The sequence below is a fragment of the Gallus gallus genome, chromosome 2, assembly GCF_016699485.2.
Source record: "Gallus gallus isolate bGalGal1 chromosome 2, bGalGal1.mat.broiler.GRCg7b, whole genome shotgun sequence".
NCBI classification, from domain to species: domain Eukaryota; kingdom Metazoa; phylum Chordata; class Aves; order Galliformes; family Phasianidae; genus Gallus; species Gallus gallus.
This window is the reverse complement of record NC_052533.1, coordinates 107,583,275-107,609,135: the sequence shown is the minus strand read 5'-3', so window position 1 is coordinate 107,609,135 and position 25,861 is coordinate 107,583,275. Positions and strand designations below refer to the sequence as shown.

General features: G+C 44.0%; 2 protein-coding genes and 1 long non-coding RNA gene across 11 annotated transcripts in view; 1 reads left to right on the top strand and 2 right to left on the bottom strand.

Annotated features, from left to right (window-relative positions):
- PRKDC (protein kinase, DNA-activated, catalytic polypeptide) overlaps window positions 1-23,547 on the top strand; it is an 84,998-nt gene extending 61,451 nt beyond the window's left edge. For 3 of the 4 annotated variants that reach the window (NM_204658.4, XM_046917957.1, XM_046917966.1), the window contains 21 exons: window positions 219-443; window positions 1,069-1,177; window positions 1,845-1,959; window positions 3,805-3,994; window positions 5,255-5,429; window positions 5,512-5,702; window positions 6,956-7,136; window positions 7,660-7,820; window positions 9,002-9,213; window positions 10,335-10,422; window positions 11,076-11,219; window positions 14,617-14,821; window positions 15,356-15,423; window positions 15,690-15,910; window positions 16,195-16,287; window positions 18,321-18,410; window positions 19,629-19,700; window positions 19,786-19,987; window positions 20,450-20,638; window positions 21,205-21,344; window positions 22,356-23,547. In NM_204658.4, coding sequence (NP_989989.4) covers window positions 219-443; window positions 1,069-1,177; window positions 1,845-1,959; window positions 3,805-3,994; window positions 5,255-5,429; window positions 5,512-5,702; window positions 6,956-7,136; window positions 7,660-7,820; window positions 9,002-9,213; window positions 10,335-10,422; window positions 11,076-11,219; window positions 14,617-14,821; window positions 15,356-15,423; window positions 15,690-15,910; window positions 16,195-16,287; window positions 18,321-18,410; window positions 19,629-19,700; window positions 19,786-19,987; window positions 20,450-20,638; window positions 21,205-21,344; window positions 22,356-22,560 — 3,276 coding nt within the window. In that variant the 3' untranslated portion in view covers window positions 22,561-23,547. The remainder of the gene's footprint in view (window positions 1-218; window positions 444-1,068; window positions 1,178-1,844; window positions 1,960-3,804; window positions 3,995-5,254; window positions 5,430-5,511; window positions 5,703-6,955; window positions 7,137-7,659; window positions 7,821-9,001; window positions 9,214-10,334; window positions 10,423-11,075; window positions 11,220-14,616; window positions 14,822-15,355; window positions 15,424-15,689; window positions 15,911-16,194; window positions 16,288-18,320; window positions 18,411-19,628; window positions 19,701-19,785; window positions 19,988-20,449; window positions 20,639-21,204; window positions 21,345-22,355) is intronic. The other variant, XM_046917946.1, reaches the window with a different exon arrangement.
- LOC121109537 lies at window positions 216-19,786 on the bottom strand. Its single transcript, XR_005855841.1, has 2 exons — window positions 19,581-19,786; window positions 216-18,737 (listed from the first exon to the last, which is right to left on the bottom strand). It is a non-coding gene; the product is annotated as an uncharacterized LOC121109537 (long non-coding RNA).
- The window catches only part of LOC421106 (KIAA0146), a 205,947-nt gene continuing 203,097 nt past the window's right edge, over window positions 23,012-25,861 (bottom strand). For 2 of the 6 annotated variants that reach the window (XM_025147953.3, XM_046932253.1), the window contains one exon: window positions 23,012-25,770. In XM_025147953.3, the coding sequence (XP_025003721.2) occupies window positions 25,729-25,770 (42 nt within the window). In that variant the 3' untranslated portion in view covers window positions 23,012-25,728. The remainder of the gene's footprint in view (window positions 25,771-25,861) is intronic. The other 4 variants (XR_005855834.2, XR_003073926.3, XR_003073925.3 and 1 more) reach the window with 4 other exon arrangements.

The window sequence follows — 25,861 nt, the reverse complement described above, 5'->3', positions numbered from 1 at the left end:
GCAGATCGCTGGTTCTGAGACTCACAGAATTTGCGGAGTACTTCCTGAGTCCATCAGAAAAGGCTGCCTGTGATCTGTTTGCACGTTGAAACGTATCTTCAGGGAATTTAAGGAAGCAGTTGAAAATATTATCATGTATTTTATCTACCGCAGATAAGAAAAAATTGATCATCTAATATTGGATGCCTAGAAATAAAGCCTCTCTTTTCACCTTCCAGGAGACGTATCTGCCCTATATAATACGCAGTAAGTTGAAGCTACTGCTCAATGGGGAAAATGACCAGACTTTGCTCACTTTCATTGATGAGGCAATGAAGACAGAACAGAAGAAAGCTCTGATAGAGATGCATTACAGCCAAGAGCTTAGTCTCCTTTACATCCTGCAAGATGATTTTGACAGAGCTAAATACTACATTGGCAACGGCATACAGATCTTCATGCAGGTAAGAATCATTGCTACTCTTGATGTGATTTTTCTGTATAAACTTAAGTAAACAAGTAAAACTTGTTGCTGTTACTGCTGCTAGATTATACTCTTGAGGGAAAAATGCCCAAAGGCAGTGAAATCTAGGTGCTTTTCAATCATAAGACAAAATTTCCATTGAGTATGCTGCTTGCAACGTTGAGGATTGAGCCAGACAGTGGAATGCATTCTCTCCCCTGTTCTCATTTGCTTTTTTCTGCTGAGTTCATCTATTTAGAAGTTCTTCAAAGTAATTGTGCAGAGAAATGGCAATTTAACTTAATTCATCTTTTCAGAAGCTGATGTTCCCAGGACAAACTGAAAGCTAGAGTACTAAACTGGGAGGTTACAACTCCTGTCTGTTACCAAGGTTTGATTAGACTGTAGGACTGTCCTAACTCAGGGACAGAGAGTGCCGCTAGAATATGCTTCTATACTTGTTTAAAGCAGACTTGTTGTCAGGTTACAAGTCTATTAAATAGCTCACAAAAGATTTGATTGTCGAGCATATTCTATAGTAGCATAAGGTGAATAGTTTGCAGACTGTTAAATAGAACGTGTTGTAAATTCTGTGTGTGAAATCTTTTTTCTCCTTTGCTTTTCAGAGCTATTCCAGTATAGATACTTTGTTATACCAAAGTCGAATGAGCAAACTGCAGTCTGTACAGGCTCTGACAGAAATACAGGATTTCATCAATTTTATGACCAAAACAAGTATATATTTACTTTTTATTCTGTTCCCGTTGTGTTGAATAGTTCTGATTTTTCTGAACTCGTAATTTGTTTCCACATTCAGAGGACTGAGCTCCTGTTGGAGGGAGCATGGGTTGGAATTACTTCATACTGTCGTCTTGATAGTAAGAACTATTGTAGTTGTGTAAGATAGGCTTCAAGGTAATTCAGTGTTCTTTTGCAAAGCTTTAGTAGCCTAGCTGTTGTAATAACAGTATCTCTTTAAATGAAGAAGTAATGAACTAAGGTTTTTGTTGGGGTCACTTCTGTAGCAAGGCGGTTAGCAAGGATAAAAGATGGATCAAGTATGTCATTTATAGCTACTGTCATTGGCATGAAACATAAATTCATGAATATGAATATAGTTATATATTAAATTTACTTAACAGTTCCACTGTATTCCAGCATACTTCCATATGGAAGGTAGCTACCGCTGATGATTTGCAGTGACAGTTGTCCCTGATGTCCGTGTTGAATCTGCTGTGCTTCAGCAATAACCAAAAATATCAGCACGAAATAACACATCTAATGCAAATTCAGAAATGCAACTGCACTTTGGGGGATTGAATATTACATTGTGTTTGGGTTTAGGCCTTTTTCATGCTGTTTGGATCTAGATGCTTTTAAAGTATACCATGTTGATTTCTAGGTAACATAGCTTCACAGGCTAAATCCCTGAAGAGACTTCTCAGAACTTGGACGAGCAGATATCCAGATGCTAAAATGGATCCCATGAACATCTGGGATGATATCATTACAAATCGGTAAGATGAGATTTTCAGTGAGCTTGAATTCTGTGTGCCTGCTGACTTCTGAGAGGTGCTTTTCCTAACACCGTTTGTTTACATGGAGGGTGTCACAGATGTAGTGTATTCCTTTTCTTTTAAGTGATCTTAACAGCTTTATAACGGTTTGCTTTTTGTGGGACTCACTTGTGGTGAAAAGCAAAGGGAGTTTCAGAAGCAGATGGGGAATAAGCAATGTTTTGATAGGGAAACAAGTGTTACTTTAGGCATTTTTTTTGCATCAGCAACTACATACACTGTACAAAAATGCTGATGAGAAGTCAAGCTGTCCCACTTCAGCAGCCCTCGAACACACCCACATGTAGTTGAGTAGGTTAGCTGTGTTTAGCTCAATAAACCACCACCCAAAGGGCCCATCCGTTATGGATAAAAATGCTTACGTACTTCATGATCAGTGTCAAAGTTAGGGAGTGTGCGAGAGAAGCTGAGCCCTGTCACACTGCATACTTCTGATGTTTATAGGAGAGTTAATGACCACTGCAGTGATCAGAGCAGTAATCTGCTGCACAACTGATGCTAGAAAGAACAAAGTTTCTCTAGAGGCTGTTTTGGATTAGCTCCGAAGGAACTGGAATGTCTTCTCAAATTTGAACACTTTCTGTTCTCTCCTTGGTATTCGTCTCCATCCCAGTCCAGTCTTCTTGTGCGGATTTAGTTTTTTCACTTCTTGTGGGGACAGTTTATTTAACAGCTCTTCTGATATGCTCTGGGCACCGTAACTTACTTTACTGTCTCTGGGTGTCAGGAAAGCATGGATATAGAAAGAGCTTATCTTAGTTAAATATTAAGAAAAATACATGGTGTAGTGTACTGCTTTACAAAGTCTCAGAACTTCTAAGATCTGTGTGGTTGTCAGTGTCTTAAACAGTTCTATGTGCTGTTAGGAAAAACTTTGTCACAAATTAGTTAGAAAAGATGTGCCTTTATTCAATGCTAAGGCTTGCTTCTGACTCCAGTAGTGACTGGATGAGGGAGGATGGCCTCAAATTGCTCCGGAGGGGGTTCAGGTTGGATATTAAGAAACATTTCCACTCTGGAAGAGTGGTCAGGCAGTGGCACAGGCTGCCCAGGGAGGTGGGGGAGTCACTGTCCCTGGAGGTGATCAAGAAGCGTGGAGATGTGGTACTACGAGACATGAGCAAAAGGGGAAACGATGGTGGTAGGTGGGTGGTTGGACTGGATTATCTTGGAGGTCTTTTCCAACCCTTGTGATTCTGTGATTTTATTTTTTTTTTTTCCTCCTGCATTGAATAACAGTCTACATGGTGGGAATTGAATTAGATTGGATTAATTGTAGAATAAAAAGGAATTAGCACAGGTTCATGGCAGTTCTATTTTAAGAAGCTGGGTACAATCACTACTTTTTTTTTTTCCTGCAATGCAGATTTTAAAGTGCCTTCTTTAATTGCCTCAGCACTGTATATACCAAATTGTAGCTTTGCATAAAACACAGCCTGGCACACTTCTGTCAAGTTGGAACTGAAGTTATGGCGAGGTGAGCTTGGAAGTGGTTGTAGTTATGTGTAAAAGAACAAACCAACAAAAGATCCCACTGTATTATGACTGTTTTCTAATACTTAATCTCATTGATTAAAGATCCTGGAATGCTCTCAGGGTCAACCTGTCCCTGGTTGTTACTTTGAGACTCTTTGCTGAGTACATTTATCCTTTCCTAAATGTGATCACTATAATTTGCCATTCCTTCTTAGCTTTTTTTTTTTCTTACTGTCAAAGTTCAACTCTTTTGGGTATATATTCCCTTGCCAGGGTGCCAGAGTGGTTTGTACTCTTGTCATTGTGCAGGTGCTTCTTTCTTGACAAGCTGCAAGAGAAATTTCTCTGTGATAAGGCCAATGATAGTATGGAGGTGGATGAAGAAAGTAGTGTTGGAGACCAAATGGAAGTAGATCAACAGGATGAAGACATTCACTCAATGATTAGAAGCTGCAAATTTAACATGAAACTGAAGATGATAGAAAGTGCCAGGAAACAGGTAACTGTACTGTCTGCTAAGCTTCCATTTTTGTGAGAAAATATGAGCTGAAAACCTCCTAAGTCTACTTGTGTGTGTTTTTGCAAGGGCAGAGCTTGTGTCTGCTTGATCCTGCTGTCCGAGGTCATTTTGAAAGCTCAAGAAATTCAGCTCTTTAGGGAGAGAAAACAACAGATAAATGTTAATTAAAAACTTGATGATAATTTGTCATTACTGGAAATGTGCCTGAAGGCCCCTTTGATCCACAGATGGTTTCTGACGCTGAAGCGCAGATAAAGTATCTTCAGTCATTAATGGATAGGATGCTTGTTGCCAAACAATATGCTCTCTTGTTTACAAACAATCCCTTCTGTACAAGAACACAAAGCAAATTCAGATTGAATCAGTATCATTCGCTTCAGTCAAGAATGGTAAAACACTTGGGGATTTATTTTCATCGTGGTTTTCATTAATATTGTGATTAGATTTTGGGGTTAGCATTTATATAAAAAGCTAAAACTGACTGACTTAGAAATTTTGTTTTGGATCTGACTTTTACCATTACTTTAGTGTTTCAAGCTTGAGACAAGACCAGTAATATTGAAGTCCAAGTCTCCCTGGTCCTCGGAGATCCTGCAGCAATCTACAGTCAGTGTCAGAGTTGATTTTAAGCACTGTAAATGGCCAAATATAACATCAGTGCTCTGCAGGCTGTTCACTCCTGAAGGAATAAATAAAAAAAAGCCAACGAAGTATCATTTAGTGCTACTATAGAAACGTTTCATCCAGTCACAGGCATCATACATGAACAATGTGCTTAATAGTATTATAAATCGAGTTACACTGTCCGTGTGTGTTTGGGCTGCAGAACAGTTAATATCTATTTAATTACGCAGGTAAAGTTATTTTAATCTCCTCAGTTTTTCAGACCTCTGTGCTTTTTTCCTTTCCAAATTTCTCCATTAGCACAAATCTGTTTTTTTTCAATATGAGACCAATCAAGCAGCTGCCCTCTCTTTATGGCATCAATTTAGAGTTGGAGTGGACCTCTGAGGGCCATCTAATCCAACTGTCTTGCAATGAACAGGAGCTCCACAGCTAGATCAAGTTGCCCAGGGACTTATCCAGCCTTACCTTGAAAGTCTCCAGGGATGGGGCATCAACCACATCTTACTGTAGCTTTGCTTATTTTAATGAAATCCTCCCATCTCTAAATATGATGGCAGGAAAATTTTCGTTTCAGACATGCTATCTGAAATTTCTGTCTTAATCTGAATACAGAACAGCTTCTCCATTGCCAAGAAGCTTCTGAAGGGCCTGCGCAGAGAGGCCAAGACGAGGGAGGACTGGCTGGTGAGGTGGAACTATGCCTACTGCCGCTTCGTGCACAGCTGCAGCCAGAGCCAGAGTTGTCCTGAACGAGTGCTCTCTGTGTTAAAAACCATCTCCCTGCTTGGTAATACTCTTTGCTTTGCTTTATTTATTGTATAAAGCTGCTTTGTTGTCAAATTGCTGACTTTGTTTTTGAATTCCAACAGAAGATACCAAGTCAGACTACCTTAACAAGAACATAATGGCCTTCCGAAACCAGAATCTTCTGCTGGGTACTACGTACCACATCATGGCCAATGCTCTTAGTCAGGATCCAAAATGCTTTGAGCAAATAGAGGAAGAAAAAACTGGAAAAATATTGGAACTGTCAGGAGAAAGTTCTGAGAGTCCTGAAAAGGTAAAAGGGGGGGGAAGATTTTTGGTATTTCAGTACAGTATTCTTATGTAGGGAAGGATATGGATAGATATAGAGAGTATCAAACCCTGCTATTAGCACTGATATCTGCAGGAATAGCAGCTGTGGAGGTGGGGTCAGTCTATGGCTGCAGTTCTGGCTGGTTTTTGCTCTCTCGGTGTTCTACATCACTGCAGCCATTTCAATTGGGAGAACGTTCTTGCGTGTCTCCATTCCTGCATTTTGTTGAGAGGAGAAAGACGTACTGAGTGCACCCACATGACAATGGTAAGAGAAAGCTGAGGACATGAAACTCAAAGAATACTTCTGTTTCCACTGGGCATTTCTGAGCTGCTTATTGTTGTCAGACTATCTTATCTCATAAAGAGATCTTTATAATACTGATAACAGTACTGTTATGCTTACTCCATCTGAATAGTTCTAGTGATAAAGGGAAGAGGGTTTTCATGTTGAAACAGAACGTATGCCAATCATCTTTTGCCTCTTTTGGAGAAGTGCACATTTGAAGATCACAGTGGTGGACTGCACTGCATTGTCATATTGTGCTCTGGCACATACCTTTGCTCTGTCAAATTGTGATAAGTAGGAATTTAAAGTACCGTGGCTGACTTAGTTCTCTCAATTCCTAAAGCCACCTTACAGAGTCTTAGATATGAACCATATCAGTATAAAACAACAAAAAACAACTCTTCATTTGTGTCTTTAATGGATGTTAAAGAAAAGCGGGTAAAGACAAGGTTCCTTTGAGTTAGATTCTCATTTCCCATGTTTGTAGAAGCTTGAGCAAAGCTTAAGCTTCATTTGCTAGGTAATTATTAAAAGCATTCTTTGTGAGGAAATGTAAATGATGAGTGTAAAAGCTTTCTCTTGTGTCAGGTGGATCAGGCTGGGATATCTGGTATTTCTACTATGGATGAGACTAAGGAGCATAGCCTTAATTCATATTCACATGAAGCAGCACTCTGACCCTGGTAGTGTCCCTCTCCCTACCTGAAGAACAAACTGCTTAATTTCAGATATGCCATTTTTCAGTTGTTCCCACTTCTTCTCCACCCATTTTATATATCGGTTAGTAGCTGCAGTGCCTGACGTTATTAAGCCTGCTGGCAGTGTGAGGATGTGTGCATTTAAAGCATTCATTTGTAAAGAATCTTGTAAAATCCTTCTTTACGTGAGCCTTATTAGAAAAGTATGATCAATAGGATGATATATTTTCCCTTATGGTTAAATTTCAGATATTAGCAGGTCTGAACAAGAGAGCTTTTCAGTGTTTCAGCAGCGCTGCGAGGAAGTCTGAAGAGGAAGTGCAGTCCCTCTCCATGGAACACGTTGATGTGAAGGGAGTTATCGATGCGTATATGACTTTGGTTGGTTTCTGTGACCAACACCTGCGAAAGGAAGAAGAAGGCTCACTTGGTTAGTTGGGGGTTTCCCCTGAGCATGTGAAATGGATTTATCTCTGGTGTGTGAGCTTTTGTGATTCCCAGGAGGAGATCTCCCTGAGCAATTCAGCTTGGGTTTAAATGGAACATTTTGTCCTCCACTCCAACAGTATCGATAGTCCTATTGTTGGTTCTTTTTTTTCCCCCGCTACAACTGCTAGCTTTGGTGCTAGTGAATCACTTGTAATCCTCCTCTGGTGAGATATATATCATGTCCAGCAGATGCTTCCCTTGTTCCTTCCCAGACCACACCACCAGTTCTGTATTTAAGGTAGGCTGTTTACCAGAGATGATACAGCTGCCCCATAAAGTTAATCCTTACCATCCCCAAGTTGGTGGTGTGCACAGTTCAAACAGATGGGAAGGAGAACAAAGTAAAAATACAAAATGCGCTGGAAGAAAAAATGCTGAACAGTGGAGATGAATGTTCCAGATGATCAAAGGCATGCAACAAGTGATGGTGTTTCTGATAACTTTTGTTTAACGTCTCTTGGCAGAAATTAATGCTGCAGATCTGCAGCTATTCCCAGCTATTGTGGTGGAGAAAATGATAAAAGCTTTAAAACTGAACTCCAGAGAAGCCAGGCTGAGGTTTCCTCGACTGCTACAAATAATTGAAAGATATCCAGCGGAGACGCTGGGTCTGGTGACACGAGAGGTGAGGTGCTTCCATTCTCTTGGCAGCCAGCCTTGCTGTAAATGGAATTTAAAATGTGGGAGGTGGGGGTTGGATGGACAAAGAGGTAATGCTGGTGAATTCTGCTGCAGGTGAACCAGATCAATTTTATCTCGTTGTTCCTTGTTCTTTGTCTTGTTGAGTATAATTACTATGGTCAGAAGCTTTTCTTAGAAGTTGAATTTTTGTCATGGTACTGATTCCAAATATTAATTGCAGAGCTGCTGGAAAAAAGTGACTTTTTTTTTCCCTGAACCATCTAAGTGGGCTGATAAAGCTGGGTTGGATTAAGAGAGTTGCCTGTAAGCTTTCCCCTATGTGTAGGAAACCACAGCTTCATCACTTGTTTTCACTTTTCCCATCTCTCTCTGTCCTGTTTCATTTCAGAGCTTTACTGCAGCTTCATCTCATTTGTATTTCCCATTTCCTTCTATTTCCTGTTCCTGTATTGCAACTGAATGCTGTCATGTGCCTTCCCTTCTGTCATGGCACAGATAAGCTGAGCTCTCTTTGGCTCATGACCGCTCCTGCTCTCCTGTCCTGGCTTGCCTGTGTTTTTAAGTCCGTTTCATCGTGCTGGTGCTCAGAGTGCTTCCTCTGCCCTGTCAGAGGGAGAACTTAAGGTGTGAGAGAGACAGAAATATGGCACAGTTACCTACAGAAACCAAAACCGTAGTAAACGTGGCTGAAGTGGACACGGTGTGGCCACAGTGGAACTCCGGTGGTAAACCAAAACCTGACTCCTGGCCCAGCCAATAAACCTCACCCAGAAGAGAAGTTCTCTGGGTGTTTTTGTTCTCACTTCTCTTTCAGTGCAATCAATCCTGGCAGTCCATTAAACTTAAACTCCGTTAGAAAGGTAGGAGGCGATGAGGCGGGAAGAGGAGTCAGAGTCCATCCTGTTCTCATCACAAGCAAAGAGAATGTAGCATCCATTTTGAAAGCGATATGAGCTTTTGCAATGGGACACCTATGTGGTAGTAGCAGTAGTTATAGTAATGAAGCTCTGCTTCAGTGGGAGATGTTTTGTGAAGGTAGTTGGTGTTCTCTGTTTTATTTTTGTGTATTTGTCTGTCAAGCTGGGACACGGAGCAGTTTTGGTCGTGTTTGTTGTTTGGTATCCATAAAGAAGACCAGCATTGAAAGCAGTGTCTGTTTTGCAGCTTCCTTCAGTTCCCTGCTGGCAGTTCATCGGTTGGATTAGCCAGATGATGGCACTCCTTGACAAGGATGAGGCAGTGGCTGTGCAGCACACTGTGGAAGAGATCGTGGATACCTACCCCCAGGCAATCATCTACCCGTTCACGATCAGCAGTGAGAGTTACTGCTTCAAAGATACCGCAGCAGGCTGTAGGAACAAGGAGTTTGTAGCAAGGTGAATCTGTGATCAGCAGCTCTTTGGTGTATTTTGGATTCACGTGTGGATGGGCTTATTTGTTTTAAAGAAACCGTTTTCTTCAGGAAGCATGGGAGAATCATTAGGGGGCAGTCCCACGCACACTGTGCTTTGATTCAAAGGCACGGGGAAAATCAGTGCATGAACTCACTCAGCATTAGACACGCTCAGGTAGGCAGCCTGAATACTTTCAGCAGTACTGAGGACATGGAGTCCCCAGACTGGGAAGTTAGAAGATTGTGGAGAAGGAACTCCTTTCTCCTGGTAGCTCTGTGTCAGTCAAAATTTCTTCTTCTTCCTTTTCCTGCTCTGCTGAGGCTGAAGGGAAATGTGGTGCATGATTACAGTCCTGCTGCAGTAGACTTTGCAGCAGTGACAGTCAGAACCCATCAGGGATGGAGATGAAGTCAGCTTGGATACTTTGAGTCTTTCTTAACAGCAGGAGAGAGGGCAGGGAACATAACAGAGGCTCCCATCAGATTTCAGAGACAGTGAAATTGGTGAACATTATCTTCTGGGAAACAGCAGCTTTCCATTGGTTTCTTCTCTGCTTGCTCAGTGTGCAGCATGAGCCTTCAAGCCCTACCTTACCCACCTTGCCATGCAATAAAACCTAAATTAATTCCCAGGTGAAAGTCAGCTTGTATCACACAGTGCTGTGGAACTGCTACAATAATTCTAGGTATCCCTTCGCCTTTTCTCAAATTTCTGATGCATTTGCTCAAAATCTTAGCTTAAAATTAGAAGGGAAAGGCTTGTGCTTCACAAATGTTATTGCCCTTGAATAACTGTCATGACAGGTCTTGTTAATGCCACTTTCTGTTGTAAGCGTGCTAACCACCATCCCACCAAGCGGCAGTTTTCTCATAGCAGGGCACTTAATTACCAAGAAATTAGGAGCTGCACAGTGAGGACAGCCAATACTTAACACTTGTACAGCTCGGGATTATTCTGAGTTGTCCTCCTAATTTGTGCCCACTCCTCCCCCCAGATAGTGTTACTCAGTTCTTGGATGTAGCAGCTGCTGTGTATCATGGCTTATGGGCAGGCCAGGTGATGGTAGTTTCTCCTGAATTGTGATGGAGTTCTTTCTTTTAAAGCATCAAGAACAAGTTGGACAGAGGAGGAGTGGTTCAAGATTTTATTCACGCCCTGGAACAGCTCTCTAATCCCGTAATGCTTTTTAAGGTAAAGTGTATTACTGTTTTTCCCCCTTCCTTCCCAATGCTGTGCTTAGGAAAGAAAGTGCAGGGTGGAGATGCTACAGCTGCAGGAAGTGGTTCTCCTCATAATGGGCTGGCACTGATGCTAGGGTGCTCTATGAGCTTTGCTTCACGCTGCTCCCCACTCCTTCTGCCTGCTGACTGCTTTGCAGTCATCCTCCTCAGCTTTCTCCCTCTGGAGTCTTTGTGCTGCCCCACAGTCAGTCCTGCTTCATTGTTCCCAAACTGCTACAGAGTGAGAGTTTATGTCCATGTCCACAATTTCTGTCTGCTGGGGTCCTTGTGCCCTTTGCCTGCTTTCTGCTGAGTGCCCCTGCCTGCATTGTGAACCTGCTGTGGCAAGAACTCTTCTGTTTGGTGTTTGATCCCACTCCTGGCCCCATGAGGGCTTTCTTAGTTTGTACCAGACGCTATGGTAGTAAACACTGTTATGTTAGAAAAGCAGAGACGATTTTATCCAAAAAACAGAAGGAGAGGAGAATGTTTGCACAGACTCTTATTTGCTTATGTGGCTCTCAAAAGGCACGTTAATTGACCGTTAGCACATGCAGTAACCCAAATGCAATCTGAACAAATTAGAGTTTTTGTCAGTACTCATCTGATTCTTTCTGCTTTCAGGACTGGGTTGCGGATGTCAGAAATGAACTGGTAAAAACTCAGAGAAACAAAATTATACTTAAGGAAATGTATGAAGGAATGTATAAGAATTTGGGAGATGTGAAGGCTCCCGGCCTTGGGTGGCTGAGGAAACGGTTTGTTCAGGTACGTGTGGTGACTGAATAGCATTGGTGCTGTGTGCTTCTGTAGAAGGCACTAGAAAGTCAAAGGAGAGGAACCAGATCACAGCTTGCACATGTGCTGCAGGACTAGATGAAGTGAGAGATGGAGTTTAGGACTTCAAGATTTCATTGTTGGGAGCTGTGGAGCTGTTATGGCTCAACTTACCCTTGTGACTGCCCCGCAGGCTCTGTGGTCCTGCTGCCTGCTCCGGGTCCTCAGCCAGGGCTGCTCTGTGATCCTGAGCAGAGGCCTGGCCTTGTGTTTCCCCTACTACCCAGGACCTAATCCAGACTTGCCTTGCAAGTCTCCATGGATGGGGCATCGATCACATCACTAGACAGCCTGTTCCAGTGCTTCACCATGCTCAGTGTAAAAGACTTTTTCCATATATCGAACTTAAATCTTCCCTCTTTAAGCTTGAAGCCATATCCCCTTGTTTGATCACCACAGACCCTGCTAAAGAGTCTGTCCCCATCTTTCCTGAGCTCCCTTTTAGATACTGAAAGGCCGCTCTCAGGTCACCTCAGAACCTTCTCTTCTCCAGGCTGAACAGCTCTGGCTCTCTCAGCCTGTTCTCACAGGAGAGGTGTTCTGTACCTTGAATCATTTGGCCCTCCTCTGGCTGTGCTCCAACAGGACTTTGTCTCTCCTTTACTGAGTATTCCACACCTGGATGCAGTACCCCAGGTGAGGTCTCACCAGCACAGAGCAGAGGGGCAGGATCACCTCCCTCACCCAGTTGGCCACATTTCTCTGGATGGGGCCTGGGATACAGTTGATTTTCTGGGCTGTGAGGGCACATTGCTGGCTCATGTCCAACTTGCTATCTGCTAGTACTCCCAGGTCTTCATCAGCAGGGCTGCACTCAATCCTTACATCCCTCAGCTTGTATTGGCAGTGAGGGATGCCTCAACCCTGATGCAAGGCTTTGCATTTGGATTTGTTGAATCTCATGAGGTTCTCCTTGGCCCACTGCTCAAACCTGTCTAGGTCCCTCTGGATGACATCCTGCACCTCTGGTGTATCGACCGCACCTCACCTCGCAGCTTGTTGTCATCAGCAAGCTTGTTGAGGGTACACTCAACACCAGTGTCAATGTCACTGGTGAAAATATTAATGAGTATCGATCCCAGGACTGACCCCTGTGGGACACCCCTCATCATCAGTCTCCATCCAGACACTGAGCCATCGACCACCACTCTCTCGACTCAGTCCTGCAGCCAGTTTTTTGTCCATTGAACAGAACACCCATCAAAACCATATATTTCCAATTTGGAGACAAGGATGTTGTAGGGGACATGTTAAAGGCCTTACTGAAGTTGAGATAGATGACATTAGTGGCTCTTCCCTTGTCCATTGATGCAGTGACACCATCACTGACAGCTACTAGGTTGGTCAAGCAGGATTTGCCCTTGATGGAGCCACGCTGGTTCTCCCATATCACTTCCCTGCCTTAGCAAATCTTCCAGGAGAATCTGTTCCATGATCCTCCCTGGACTTCTTTAAAAATTGATGTGATTTTGCCTTTTGTTCAGTCACCGGGTACTTCACCTGATTGCTACGGCTTTTCTCATATCACTGAGAGTGGCTTGGTGACCACATCAGCCAGTTCCATTAGGACTCTGGGATGCATCTCATTGGGACCCATAGACTTGTGGGTGTTCAGGTTCCTCAGGTGGTTACAAACCTGATCTTCACTTACAGTAGGAGGGATGTTGCTTCCCCAATCCCCTCCTACCAAACCAAACATTTGAAGGCTGTGTGACAAGTAGTTATCAGAGAATGAGGCAAAAAAAGTTAAGTACCTCAGTTTTCTCCTTGTCTGTTATTACCAGCCTGCCTTTGTCACTCGGTGGGGGGGAGGAGGGTACACTCTTCTGGACTTTTCTGGCTGAGATACCTGTAGAAGCCTTTCTTGTTCTTCTTGGCATTCCTTGCCAAGTTTAGTTCAAGCTGGGCCTTGGCTTTCTTGACCCTATCCCTACACAGCCCAGCAGCTTCCTTATACTCTTCCCACAATATCTGCCCCTGTTTCCACCGCTTGTGCATTTCCTTCTTGCTCTTCAGTTTAACCAGCAGGTCCCGGTTCAGCCTGCCGGTCTCTTGCCTTCCTTTCCTGACTTGCTACGCCTTGGATGGAGAGCTCATGCACCCTGAAAAAAGCTTCCTTAAAGATCTGCCAGCTCTGCTCTGCACCCTTACCTGTGAGGACAGTTTCCCAGGGTATTTTGTTGACTAACTCCCTGAACAGCTGGAAGTCAGCTTTCCTGAAATTTAGCATCCTAATTTTACTCTTCACCTGTCTCATATCCCTCTGGTGCATGGACTCAACCATAGCATGGTCACTACAGCCCAGACAGCCTCTAATTCTGATGTCACCAATCAATTCATTTGCATTCATGTTTTATATTAATATTTTACTAGCTGTTTTAAGTTTTTTTGTAAGCAAACAAGGTATATTCGTAACTGTGTTATGCATTATGTCCTGTGGCAAACATCTCCTGGTGACAGAAGCGATGTCTGTTGGACATGGCTTTGCCCGTTAGTCAGTGGTATGTGTGAGCAGTATTGGTTATACATAAGTGTTTCTTCGACAAAATGACTGTCATCCTGCATGTAGGTACTCTTATTAAAGGCACACATAAATACACAGGATAACTGGCCATTGGCCTGCTTTTGACCCTTACGCTTTTCTCATCTGGAAGAACTCCACTATTAGCATCAGAAGTCCTTGATTAAACTCACCGCAGTTAAAAAATCACATCTATGAATGGCTTACTAAGGGAATCTGTGAGTAATCGTATTTTGGGGGCCAGGAGATAAGACCACAGGTCTTGTAGCTTTAAGGTGTGTTTTGAAACCAAGAGGGAATGGGAGTTACTGTCCCAGATCCTGCTGAGAGTGAAAATGTTCTGGGTCAGTTCAGTAGTCTCTTGGACTAGGTAGGAATTGGACTTGATGATCTCGTGGGCCTCTTCCAACTCTAGATATTCTGTGATTCTGTAAGTGTAACAAGCAGCATTATTGATGTGTTGACCCAGAATCCAGCTGCAACTGGAAGAGGTAAGAAGGGATAGGCTTCTGGTTTTGATATAGCGAAAAGGATTGTGGTCTAATTCTGCAGAGCTCTGGTATCACTGGGGTCGGGAAATGTTAGTATTTCTGTTGCTAGCAGCTGGTGGGGTCTATGAAACAGGCAATGAAAGGGTTCTGACAGGCTAGAAATCGATGGAGGAAAAGACTTAGAGTAGGAGAAAGATGGAGATGTTTCAGGAGGGCAGGTGAAACTGTGTGTCTGGATGCGAAGGTACTGTTGTTGTGCTCCTGGGGAGTTCCAAGCATTGTCCTAACAGGATTCATATCTGTGAATGAACCTCAGGCTTTTGGGAAGGATTTTGACAGTCATTTTGGAAAAGGCGGTTCAAAGCTGTTGGATATGAAGATCAGTGATTTCAATGAGATCACAACAGCTCTTCTCACCAAAATGAACAAAACCCATAAAGAACCTGGAAACCTGAAAGAGTGTTCGCCATGGATGAGTGAATTCAGAGCTGAGATCTTGAGGAATGAGCTGGAGGTCCCTGGTAAGTTCCCCTTCAGTGGTGATGTTGGAAATGTCTCATGCAAGAAAGCTGCTGCTGCTTACGTTGGCTGTATGGCCCTTTGTTCTCACCTTGCAGAGAGGTAGTCTGAAATAACTGCTATTTAATCTCTTAAATCTGTTCTTTGGTTGTATGCCTGCTTTTTTTTTAAAGCTATCAGAAATCACATCTCTAACCTAAAGTGTTCTTTTCAAGGCACGAGTCCAGGAAAATCTGAGTGTTGCATCTAATATATGCTTAATTCAAATTCAGCAAGGATGTGTCCTCTCAAACTATTAAGATCTGAAAATCTCCCTGCTTAAGAAGGGAAGACTATTAGTAATTCAGAGATTAAAATGTATAATGAAAATGGGTTTTTATGGATTTTCGTGTGTTTTCTTGAAAGATATAATTTTGCCATTTTAAGAAGGATATTTATAAGAGTTCTTTCTATTATTAAACACACTTTAAAGAATACTACTGATAATATTTAAAATCAGACTGTGTCAGTTTTGCCTTTCCTCATCCCCACCACAGGTCAGTACGATGGGAAGGGGAAACCTCTACCAGAGTACCATGTGAAGATCTCTGGATTTGATGAACGGGTATGTTTGTGAACTTGAGTTCAAGTTCTGGTGTTATGCACCTGTGGCCATATTCAGTCTGGAGAATTTGACAGTAGAAAGGTTGTTGCTGTGTACACATCTTGGAGCACATAAATGCTGTTTTGCAGAACTTTTTTTGGTCTTTGAGTAGTAATTGAGCAACTTGATTGTGCCATCTGGGAACGCCGGACAGGCTTAATTTCAGTAGTTACTCTGTCAGACCAAATCTTGTGTCACAAATACTTGTTTTTTCCCCGTCTTCCAAGATAATGGTATTGGAATCCTTGAGGAAACCCAAGCGCATAACAATCCGAGGCAGCGATGAGCAGGAGCATCCTTTTCTTGTCAAAGGTGGAGAAGACCTGCGACAAGACCAACGCATTGAGCAGCTGTTTGATGTAATGAACATCGTCCTTTCCCGAGATGCTGCCTGCAGCCAAAGGAATATGCAGTTGAAAACATACCAGGTCATCCCCATGACCACAAGGTAGGATTTTATCTTGGAGGGGCAGAAATTCTTACATTAACATCTGTTGTTGCAATGTTGGGAAGTACGGTCTATGCGTGCCAGATTCTGGTTCAGAGTGTTTTGGGTCTTGGCTTGCTTTTGTATTTTTTTTCCTTTTGAAACTGCTTTGTCTGGAAACTGTATTTCAGAGTATATTTAAATTGGCAGCTTTCTTTTAGCGGACACTAGAATGCATTGCTTCCAATTCTGTGTTGTTCTGACTCTAAGCTACTTGTTCACATCTCTGATTACTTTTGTTCCAGGCTGGGACTCATCAAATGGCTGGAAAATACCTGTACCTTGAAAGAATTCCTGAGGAACAGCATGACTGAAGAGGAAGATGCCAACTATAACAGGTGATGTTAGGCTTTGCTGTCTCTTCTAAAGGGATTGCTGCTAGTGGCTTCATCATGATGCTGACCATCCTGTGGCATCATCTTTCCTTTCTTTAAAGAAAGGAAACTACCTATAAGCAAGGAGGCGCTCTGTACTTCCTGACTCAAAATAGTAATTAGCAACTGTTTGTTTAATGAGTACCACTGTACCTGGAATATCCTCCACCCAGCTTGTTTAAACAAGAGGCTTATAATCGTGTGTGACGTTGTTATCATCACCATTTCCTTATCAGCAGATTGATTTTTTACAAGCAAAGGATTTTGATCTCCTGATTTGATCAGGCAGGAAATGGACGTTGGTCAGCAAGGGGGGGAGAGGAGGTGGGGGAGCAGAGACAGAGCTGTTCTGTTCAGAAGCTGTGTTGAGCAGTGAGTCCAGGATGGAGGAAATCAGCAGATATGCAAAACACAGCTGTGAAAAAAACATTGTCTCTGACTGTGTACAAAGGCTGGATATGAATAAATGAGCTTTATGTCTCTTGCTTGTAATTAAGGGATGGATATTTGTAAAATGGGTTGATTTTAGCACGTCACCCTGAAAGTTTCTATGTATCCAGTTTCTGTCCTGGAACTTAGAAACGTGGTTTCATTTACTGCCTTCTTTCCTTAGTGCATGGTCTCTGTTTGGGCATGTCCAAGAGTTGTCATCAATTATTTTTACTAGTTCTCCTGCTTACAGGGCAGGTTGGAGGAAGTTCCAGAGTGCAGGTTGGACTGCAAAGAGCCTTTGTTTCTATAGTTGATTTTTGACTGAGCGTTCAGGAATTACTACAGTTCCCTCATCACTGGTATCTGCTTTGCTTCTGTGAGCAACAGTGCTAATGTTGATCCCACTTCAATTACTGGAAGAGGAGGAGGACTTGCTTGGAAGCTTCTCGTGAGGGGAGGTTTCTAATACTTTAAATGTAGATTCTCTGTATCTTTCTAGAAACAGTTCATGATTTATCACACAAACAGCCTTATTTTATTATTGTATATAGATTTGAAATACTTCCCCATACACTCTTCAGCTGAATCAGTTAGGACTCTTAACTGAGCTGCAGGTGAACAGCAGCACTCCCAAAGGAGGACTCTGAAATTCTTACAGGCAGTGTTTCAGTTGCAGTGAGAGTGAACAACTTCCTGAAGTTCTGAAGTCTTTTATCCACAGTGATGGGCTGTGTGGTCTATAAATGATAAATATTTCTTAAATGGAAATGATCTCTATACCTCAGAACATGGTTAGCGGGTTTAGTGGGCGTGATGGTGATGGGCTGATGGTTGAACTGGATGAGCTTAGTGGTCTTTTCCAACCTTAATGACTCTGTGTTTTGGAAGGAGAACAGGTGGCTGTTCTACTACTCAGCTGCTGTTTCTGTGGAACAGACCAGCAGTTTAAAGGCTAGCACAGTAATGTATGCAGATAAGATGGGAAGAAAAACAAGCTATTTTGTAGGTAGTGTAACTAATGAAGTCTGGATTAATACTTAAGTCCTCCAAGTTCCCTTTCCTCCCCTTCTATATGTGCAGAAAAGATAATGGACTGCCTTCTGCACTCTTATCTGTTTGGATGGACAAAAAACAGTGTCATGGGGCAGGCTGCATAATGCCTCTCAGGTGGATAAGAGATCATGGTAAAAACATCTTTCCTTCCCTGGAGAGGTTATTTTAGGTCTGTCTTCTCAAGGCAGCTTCTGATTTTTAGAGCACCTGTTGGAAGTTAATGTATTTGAGACATGAATGCCTAATCTTCCATCAAATATGACTGAAATGCATTCAGAAGCTGGGGGGAAGGAGATGGATGGATCAACACATGCACTGACCGCATACGCATCATTTTCATAGCAAGGCTAGAATTAATGTAGGCTATAGCTCCCATGCTTTGTGCTTAAAAATCCCATGGGTTTGTAGCAGTACATGCTTGATCTGCAGATATTCAGGTACAGAGTTGATAAGATAATACAGATAAATCAACCTTATCCTTTTTCCATTTTTTTCCCCTCCTATGTCCACAGCCTAAAAGGACCTCGTGCTGCCTATTCTGACTGGCTGTCCAAGATGGGTGGGAAGGCACAAGGCTTATCTCGATACAATGCTATGTACAAGTAAGTTTTAAGAGAACTGCATGTAAAGTATATAGAGTGTGCACGCATACACACAATTGTAGAAAGACCAGGAAAAAGTAATCCACTTTTATAGTACGCTGGCTAGACCTATATTTTGTTCTTGTGTTACACTGCTTTGTCTAACATGAGATGTTCTGTGGGATTTTAGTGCTGATAAAATGCTAGTAGAGTGCAGGAATGCTTCCACAAGTTTGCTCACCTCCTTAGGACAGTGTCTAGAAGCAGATGCTCTTCTTTGGCTATCTTTTCTGGATAGCTTGTTCCGATGATGCTCTCAGGTAGGCTGCCTGAGAGCCAGAGCACCTGCTGAAGTTGGGCAGAGAATGCCACTGTGAGTCACTGATAGGTTTAGAATACATGATGTGAGCATCCTCTCAAAGGAACTTCTACACCTGCCCAAGTCTAATACTGTGCTGGGGAAGGAAGGTTCCCAGTGGAGTATTCTGATGAGCTCGTAACCTCCTTAAACAGGTTATGCTTAAACAGAAGCAATACTACTTGTTTCTTTGGGGAAAACTTTGACTCATTTATCTGAGTGTGTCTACATCAACATTTTCATTCAGATCAAGAATGTGCTTTTGGAGTAAATTCCCAGTCACCTCTGCTTACCTCATACTCAGGGACAGCTCAGCGATGCAAGCCAGCGTGTCGCTGCTTTCCAGTGAAACTCAGCTGGAAGTCTGCCCCAGTGCCTTCAGCTGCCCGCAGGCACTCTGCTCGTAGCAGTGGACCTGAGCTGGCCCAAAGCAGTCACCCTCTCTAAGAGATGTGGCATGAATGCCCTCAGCACCGGCTGTTTTGTCCTGTTGCCTCCCCTTCTGCTGCACTATTTTCTGGTGTAAATGTGACCACCGCGCATTGCTGAGAGGTTCCACTTGGGCTTTAGCTACTCTGCATGGAACAGGTTATCCAACCAGAAAGATTGGGTTGCTTCATTAAATCTTAACCCATCTACCTAATGTAGGGGAAACTAGACCGAGCTCCGAACTACTTCACAAGAAGAAATCTCCATCTCAGAAATCACTGCTTGGAAATAGGGACAAGGATTTATTTTTAATATCAGATAAAATATTTTGGGCAAGCTCTGCGTGTGAGTTGCTATACTGCTTACTGATGGAAATAAGCACACAAGTGCAGTCGCATACATACCCTGGCTGTTATTTCAGTAGCTGACATTATTCTCTGGTCTATTTGCAGAAATGCAAGCCGCACAGAAACGGTTATTGCCTTCAAGAGCAGGGAGAGCAGTGTTCCAGAAGATCTGCTGCGGTGAGTATGCCTTTAATGACTGCTTGTTGGGAGACAGAAGCTGATGCCTTATCTGCATGCAACATGTGACTTCTGTTCTGCCCAGGAGGGCCTTTGTGAAGATGAGCACATCTCCTGAAGCTTTCCTGGCTCTGCGGTCGCACTTTGTCAGCTCTCATGCACTGATGTGCATCAGTCACTGGATCCTCGGAATTGGAGACAGACACCTGTCCAACTTCATGATTAACAAGGAGACGGGTGGCATGGTGGGAATAGACTTTGGACACGCGTTTGGCTCAGCCACACAGGTATTTGTTGTGTAACTCGTTTGTTACAGCTTTTGCGTGTGCAATTACAAGTGTATTCTCAGGACTTCAATTTGAGGCCTCCGATCTGCTATCGTTGTGATGCAAAATAAAGGTTATTTCTAGCTAATAGAATAAAACCTGTTTCCAGGCACTCTCAGGGGAACAGGGAGCTATAGAGTTTCACGTGAAGGGGAAGAGGGTGTGAAGAAATAGACTGTCAGCGCATACAGTGGTATTGTTTTACTGTGTGCTTTCAGCCACTACCACCAGGTGCTCTCGAGCAGAGCTGTGATGGCACGGTGTGGCTCCGTTCCACCGAGCTGCACGTATTCACTTCAGTGACAAAGGAGGTTTCAAGGCCCAAAAAGAAGAAAAAACGACTTGTGACCCTTCTGTCACGAGGTTTCTTACTTCTTGTTTTCTAACTCGTGCTTTCTTCTGGCTGTCCTTCCCATCGGTCAGTTTCTGCCCGTGCCAGAGCTGATGCCTTTCCGCCTGACGCGCCAGTTTGTCAATCTGATGATGCCAGTGAAGGAGTGGGGCCTCATTTACAGCGTGATGGTGCATGCCCTGAGAGCGTACCGTGCGGATCCCGATCTCCTCATCAGCACAATGGATGTGTTTGTAAAAGAGCCTTCTCTGGACTGGAAGGTGAGGGGCTTTTTTCTTTCTTCTTCACATGAAAATTCTTCAACTGCAGTAAGAACACTACTGACCCATAAGGAGCCATTTGCTGCTGCTCCGTCTCAGTGCTGCTTTTGTCTTTGTTATACTGAGCTCATAGAGAAATAGGACTTCAAGCATCTAATATAAGGACAATGATGATAGACAAAGAGTTGTCCATGTCCGTGCTGTCAGTGTGCTGTTCTTTGTCTGCACGATAACCCTAAAAATGTTGGTATCTTTTCATCACGTTACATTGCTTATGGCAGCAGCGTAAGTATTTTCAGCTTTTTGGACTGTTTCACCTAATCAATGCAAAACTTACACAACGCTGCTGTATTTATCTAATAATTACAGGGAAAAGAATCTGAAACAAGGTTTATTCAGGTCCAGTTGTAAATTGAAGTGTAAATCATAGGCAGTCCAGGTACTGTCTCAGTGTTTTGCCCTCTATTGCAGCTGCAGCGAGGAGCTGCTGCCGTGACTCGGTGTGATGTGGCAGCTTAAAGGTCTTTTTATGTATGATAAATAGAGCAAAACTGTTCTCTCTTTAGAACTTTGAACAAAGGCAGCTGAAAAAAGGAGGCACGTGGATTAAGGAAATAAACACCGCTGAAGTAAACTGGTACCCCTTGCAAAAAGTCAGCTATGTCAAAAGGAAGCTTACGGGTGCCAATCCTGCACGAATCACTTGGTAAGATGCTCTCCCGTTTCAGACTGCTCTACTGAGAGCTTTGGCTCACTCCCGGATCAGACTTCACTCCCTTCAGACAGAATGGCAGTTAGGAAAGAGGAGAGGCAGACAGGGCAGAATTTCACCCACCCTTCTGTCACAGCCCTTTGGTTCCACATACAGCTCTCTTGACACGCTGCCAGCCGGAACGTCTCCCCAAGTGCTCTTGCTCCAGCTCAGGCTTCCTGAGCAGTTTTACTGTTCTGGCAGCACGCGTTCCCACCCTGTGAGCTTGCTCAATTTCTCACTTGTCAGATTGCTGTTCTTTGTGGTCATCTACACAGCTGTTAGGCTAGGGGTAGTATTTAAAAATCAGTGTGCTTCTGCTGGGTAGTTGCTTGAAGCAGAACCTCATCCAGCTGTGCAGGAGGCATGGAAGCACACTGCTTTCCAAAAACATCAAATATGAATGTGATGGCATTCTCAGGTCATTTCTGTCAGTCTGGTCAGGTCTGGCTCAAACTAGAATGTCTTTAAGGCTCAGTTAAAGTACAATTAATCCCTTCCACCCTCTTTTAAAAAGACATTCGGGGTTATTCCAAAAAAGAAAGAATGTAATGAAAGCAAGCTTGTTCTAAAACCTTCACATTTCTGAAAAGCGCAAGGCTCAGGAGGAGGCTCCAGCTGTCAGGGCTGTACTGGAAAAGGCAACCAAATACTCCTTGTAGGCACAGATGAGTGGGACGAGTGGGGAGGTAACTGTGGATGGGAACTGCTGCATCCTCCTTTCAGTTAAGAGATTTTTTTTTTTTTTTTACCAAATTGAAATATTCATGGTAATTATTCACCAGTGGAGGACACCCAAAATCACCAACCTTTGACTGGCCAAAGTGCCTACAGCTATTGAGCTCCTCACCTTGAAAAATAAAGTTGCATGAATGGTGATGGTGTCCAAGATAAAAACCCCTACCTGTTATTTTTTTTTTTTTGCTTGCTCCTTTTAAGGACTTATTCTTGTGTTTTCAATTGTAGTGATGAGCTGCGCCTGGGCTATGAGAAGTTGCCTTTTTACAATGACTTTGCAGCTGTTGCTCGTGGCAGCGCTGACCATAATATCAGAGCCAAAGAGCCAGAGGACGGGCTGTCTGAGGAGACCCAGGTGCGGTGCCTGATAGACCAAGCGACGGACCCCAACCTCCTTGGCAGGGTGTGGGAAGGATGGGAACCTTGGATGTGAGGCTGCTCTCGAAAGTCCAGTCTGACGAGGGGAGGGAACCCTCATACACAGCTGCAGCCAGTCTCAATTTTAAGGCCAAGGAGCGAAAAGTCACTTTTATCGTCGTTGGTTAACTTGACTAATACAGGAAATGTTTTTGTACTCAAACAGTGATTTGTTTACATGGTTCTGTAACCAAACAGCTGTATTGTCCTCATGTTAAAATCGACGTGGGAAGAACTGGTGAGGCTGCAGAGCTTTAGGGACAATCTGGAAGGTGCTCCACTCATCCAGACCACAGCACGAGTTTGCACCCTCTGCACTTGCAGCAGTCCTTTCAGTAAAAGTGTGTGCTTTGGATCGCTTTTCTTTTTCTTCCCAAAGATGTTGCTGGAAACCGTTCTGCACACACTTTATTTGTAATTAAAATGGGAAAGTTTTTCTGTCGGTAGAAACCGTAAAGCACGTAGTATAACTAAACAAAATATCTTTTATATAGTCTGGATGGCTATATGAAGTATCTGGACGGCTGTTTCATTTCTGGACGATGAGAAAGCAGTGATGAGATAGCACGGTTTGCTACAGCAGATTGGTTTTTAACATGTAGGCATTTTGGTCTGTGACCTCTGTACTTCACAGAGGTCTGCAGTCCTCATTTTTTATTCATGCCAAATTACTTTGGAAAGCCAAAGCCAAAAGCAGGCACTGCCAGCGCAGCAGAGTACTGCAGGCTCCTTGCTATACCTGCAGCACAGCGAAGTAATGGCTGTTGCACTTTGGTATTTGTGTGTGACAAAGCTGAGGAACCGTGCGAGGTTTGGCTCTTCTCGCTGGCAGCTCTCGGGTAACCTTGGTGGCAGGTACAGCACAGGCAATGAGGGGGCGAGATAGCTCTCTTAAAACACTGTGGTTATTTGTTACCCAGAGTTCAACGCAGAAGATAACTTCCATTGATGTTTTTAATAATTATCATAAAAGGTGTAATAAAAGTGAGTCTTTGCCCTTTCACTGCTCGGGAGCGTTCCTGCCTGCCTCTGTGGCTCAGTGCACCGCACGCCGGGGAGCAGGGCCTGGCCTGCCTAAGGGAGGTGGGAAGGGGGAGGCTGCAGGTGGAGGGGGAGCTGGCAGTGGTGCAGTAACTGCTGTTTGTTACCTTGTTTTGTACTACAGAAAAGACCTCACTTACTTAAAAATTCGAAATAAGCCTTCAGATGCGCCGCTCACTTCTTAAGTTAGTTTGGGGCACTTAGCTGAAAACAGCAGAATGTACCCATAAGTGCAGGTGGGGGGGTTAGAGGACAGGTTTTTTCCACAAGTGTGCACTGCAGTCTGTTTTTCTATACACGCATGTGTGTTCTCCTCACGAGCAGCTCTAAATCAGGTGGCACCGTGAGTGACGCTCGGCTCTCAGGTTGTCAGTCTACAAATGTAAGAAAGTTAGAGCCCAATAAAAAGCGACATGAAAAGGCCAGGAGGTATTTAGCGATGAAGTGGCTGCTTGTAGGAGGTGTTAAATGGCACTTTTGGCACATACCTCTGATACGTACGAGGTACTTTGACCTGCACCGCGGAGGACAAAGTTTAGGTTTACAGTTTAACGAGGCTCTTCGCGTGGTGACTTTTGATACCTGCAGCAGCGCTGGACGTCGCTGCTTGGCGGGTCTCCTCCTGGGCTGGACCTAAGGAGGAATGTGGTGCAAGTCGCCCTGACACCACGGGCCTTGACAGCCTTTGGGAGATGCCTACAGCACTTATAGAAACCCCTCCAAGTAGTTATGAAACTGGTTCTAGCCCTAAACTAAGTGCTGTAATTGGAAGCCACTGCTACCTCAGTCCTATTAGCGATGTGTTTGTCAGCCTCACCAAGCAGTCGTGGAACAAAGTCTGCATGAAACCGCTGCCTTCACGCCAGCACTTCCCATGCAAAGCGAGCGCAATTACCCTAATGAGCAGAAAATGAGCAGGCTTTCTCTGCAGCTATATGAGCCCGAAACTAACCTCCAACATATGTAAACTGCAGTTGTCATCCACAGTCCTCATTTGAGTGCTCTAAATAGAATACAGAAGTTAAAGGGAAGACTGAAGCCAATCCATGAAGGAGGAAGGAAAGCAGTGACATAAGGAAAACCTCAGGCTGCTGGGCGCTGTGCTTCGCAGGGTGGTTTTGTTCTGGTTCCAGAAAAGAATGGAATAACGCAGGGCTCAAAGGCGGAGAGTGCCACAGGTCTCATGATGCACAGCACAACCCAGCAGCTGTCCACGAGTGCAGCAGGGCATTTCCTTCCTCGATTAAACAGCCAGATGCAGCCTGTAGCTGGAAGTGCATTAGTTGTATCTGAAAAGCTGTGCAGCCCATTAGCTTATACTCTCAGTAGGTTTCTGTTAACGTACAGAGTAGTGCTCCCTTTAAGCTCACTGCTGACGCCCCTGTCAATCTTATAATTTCCCTCTAATTAAATGTCATCTACTCACTGTGGAGGAAAACCAACTCCAGCCCCCAGTTTGCTTTCTTAGATGACCAAGAAATTTAGGCATGCTGCATGTCATGCTCAGGTATTTCCTATTTCAATCCATCCCATCACCCCCCTCTACAGCTGCCTTTCCCAGCCCACTGATCAGGATTCCCCGGAGGCTGCTCCGTTGCTGGGCTGGGCAAGGCCTCCAAGGCCCCGCTGCTCCCAGCCCCCCTGGCACAGTGCTGTACCTCTGTCTGGGCAAGAGAGCTCCGGGAGGAGGGGGAGGATTGAAGCCTTACCCCGGTTCTTTGCCTTCCCTGTGGGCTGTCCCCACATCTAGTGCTGTGGTTGCACTGCCATTCCTCGGGGTGCTGGGAGTCACAGCTGGCACTGCAGAGTGAAGCATGTCTGTTCTCTCCAGAACATTCCCAGAGAGTTTCCTTGTTTCTTTTTGTCTTCTATGCTCAAGCAGGACCAGCTTTTATAGAAATTCAGATGCTTATAACATTTTTTAATGCTCTGTAAAACTTACCAAGGCAAAGAGGCTTAGTGCCTCAGGTACACAGCAGTCTGAGTGATCCAAGTTCTTGCCTCTGCTTCTCTGCCCGTGAAAGTTGAACATGAGTCAGCAACATGCCCCTGCAGCAAAGCAGCTGGTGGTGTCCTGGCTGTGTGATGACGGCATGGCCAGCAGGCCAAGGGGTGAGCTGAGGCCGCAGCTGGAGCACAGAGCTCAGGTCTGGGTCCTCAGTACAGGAAAGACCTGGGCTGTGGGCTGGACACAACACGGGGACACCTGTGAGCAGAGGCTAAGAGAACTGGGCCTGTTTAGCCTGGAGGAATCTCCAGGGGATCTCACCGCTGTC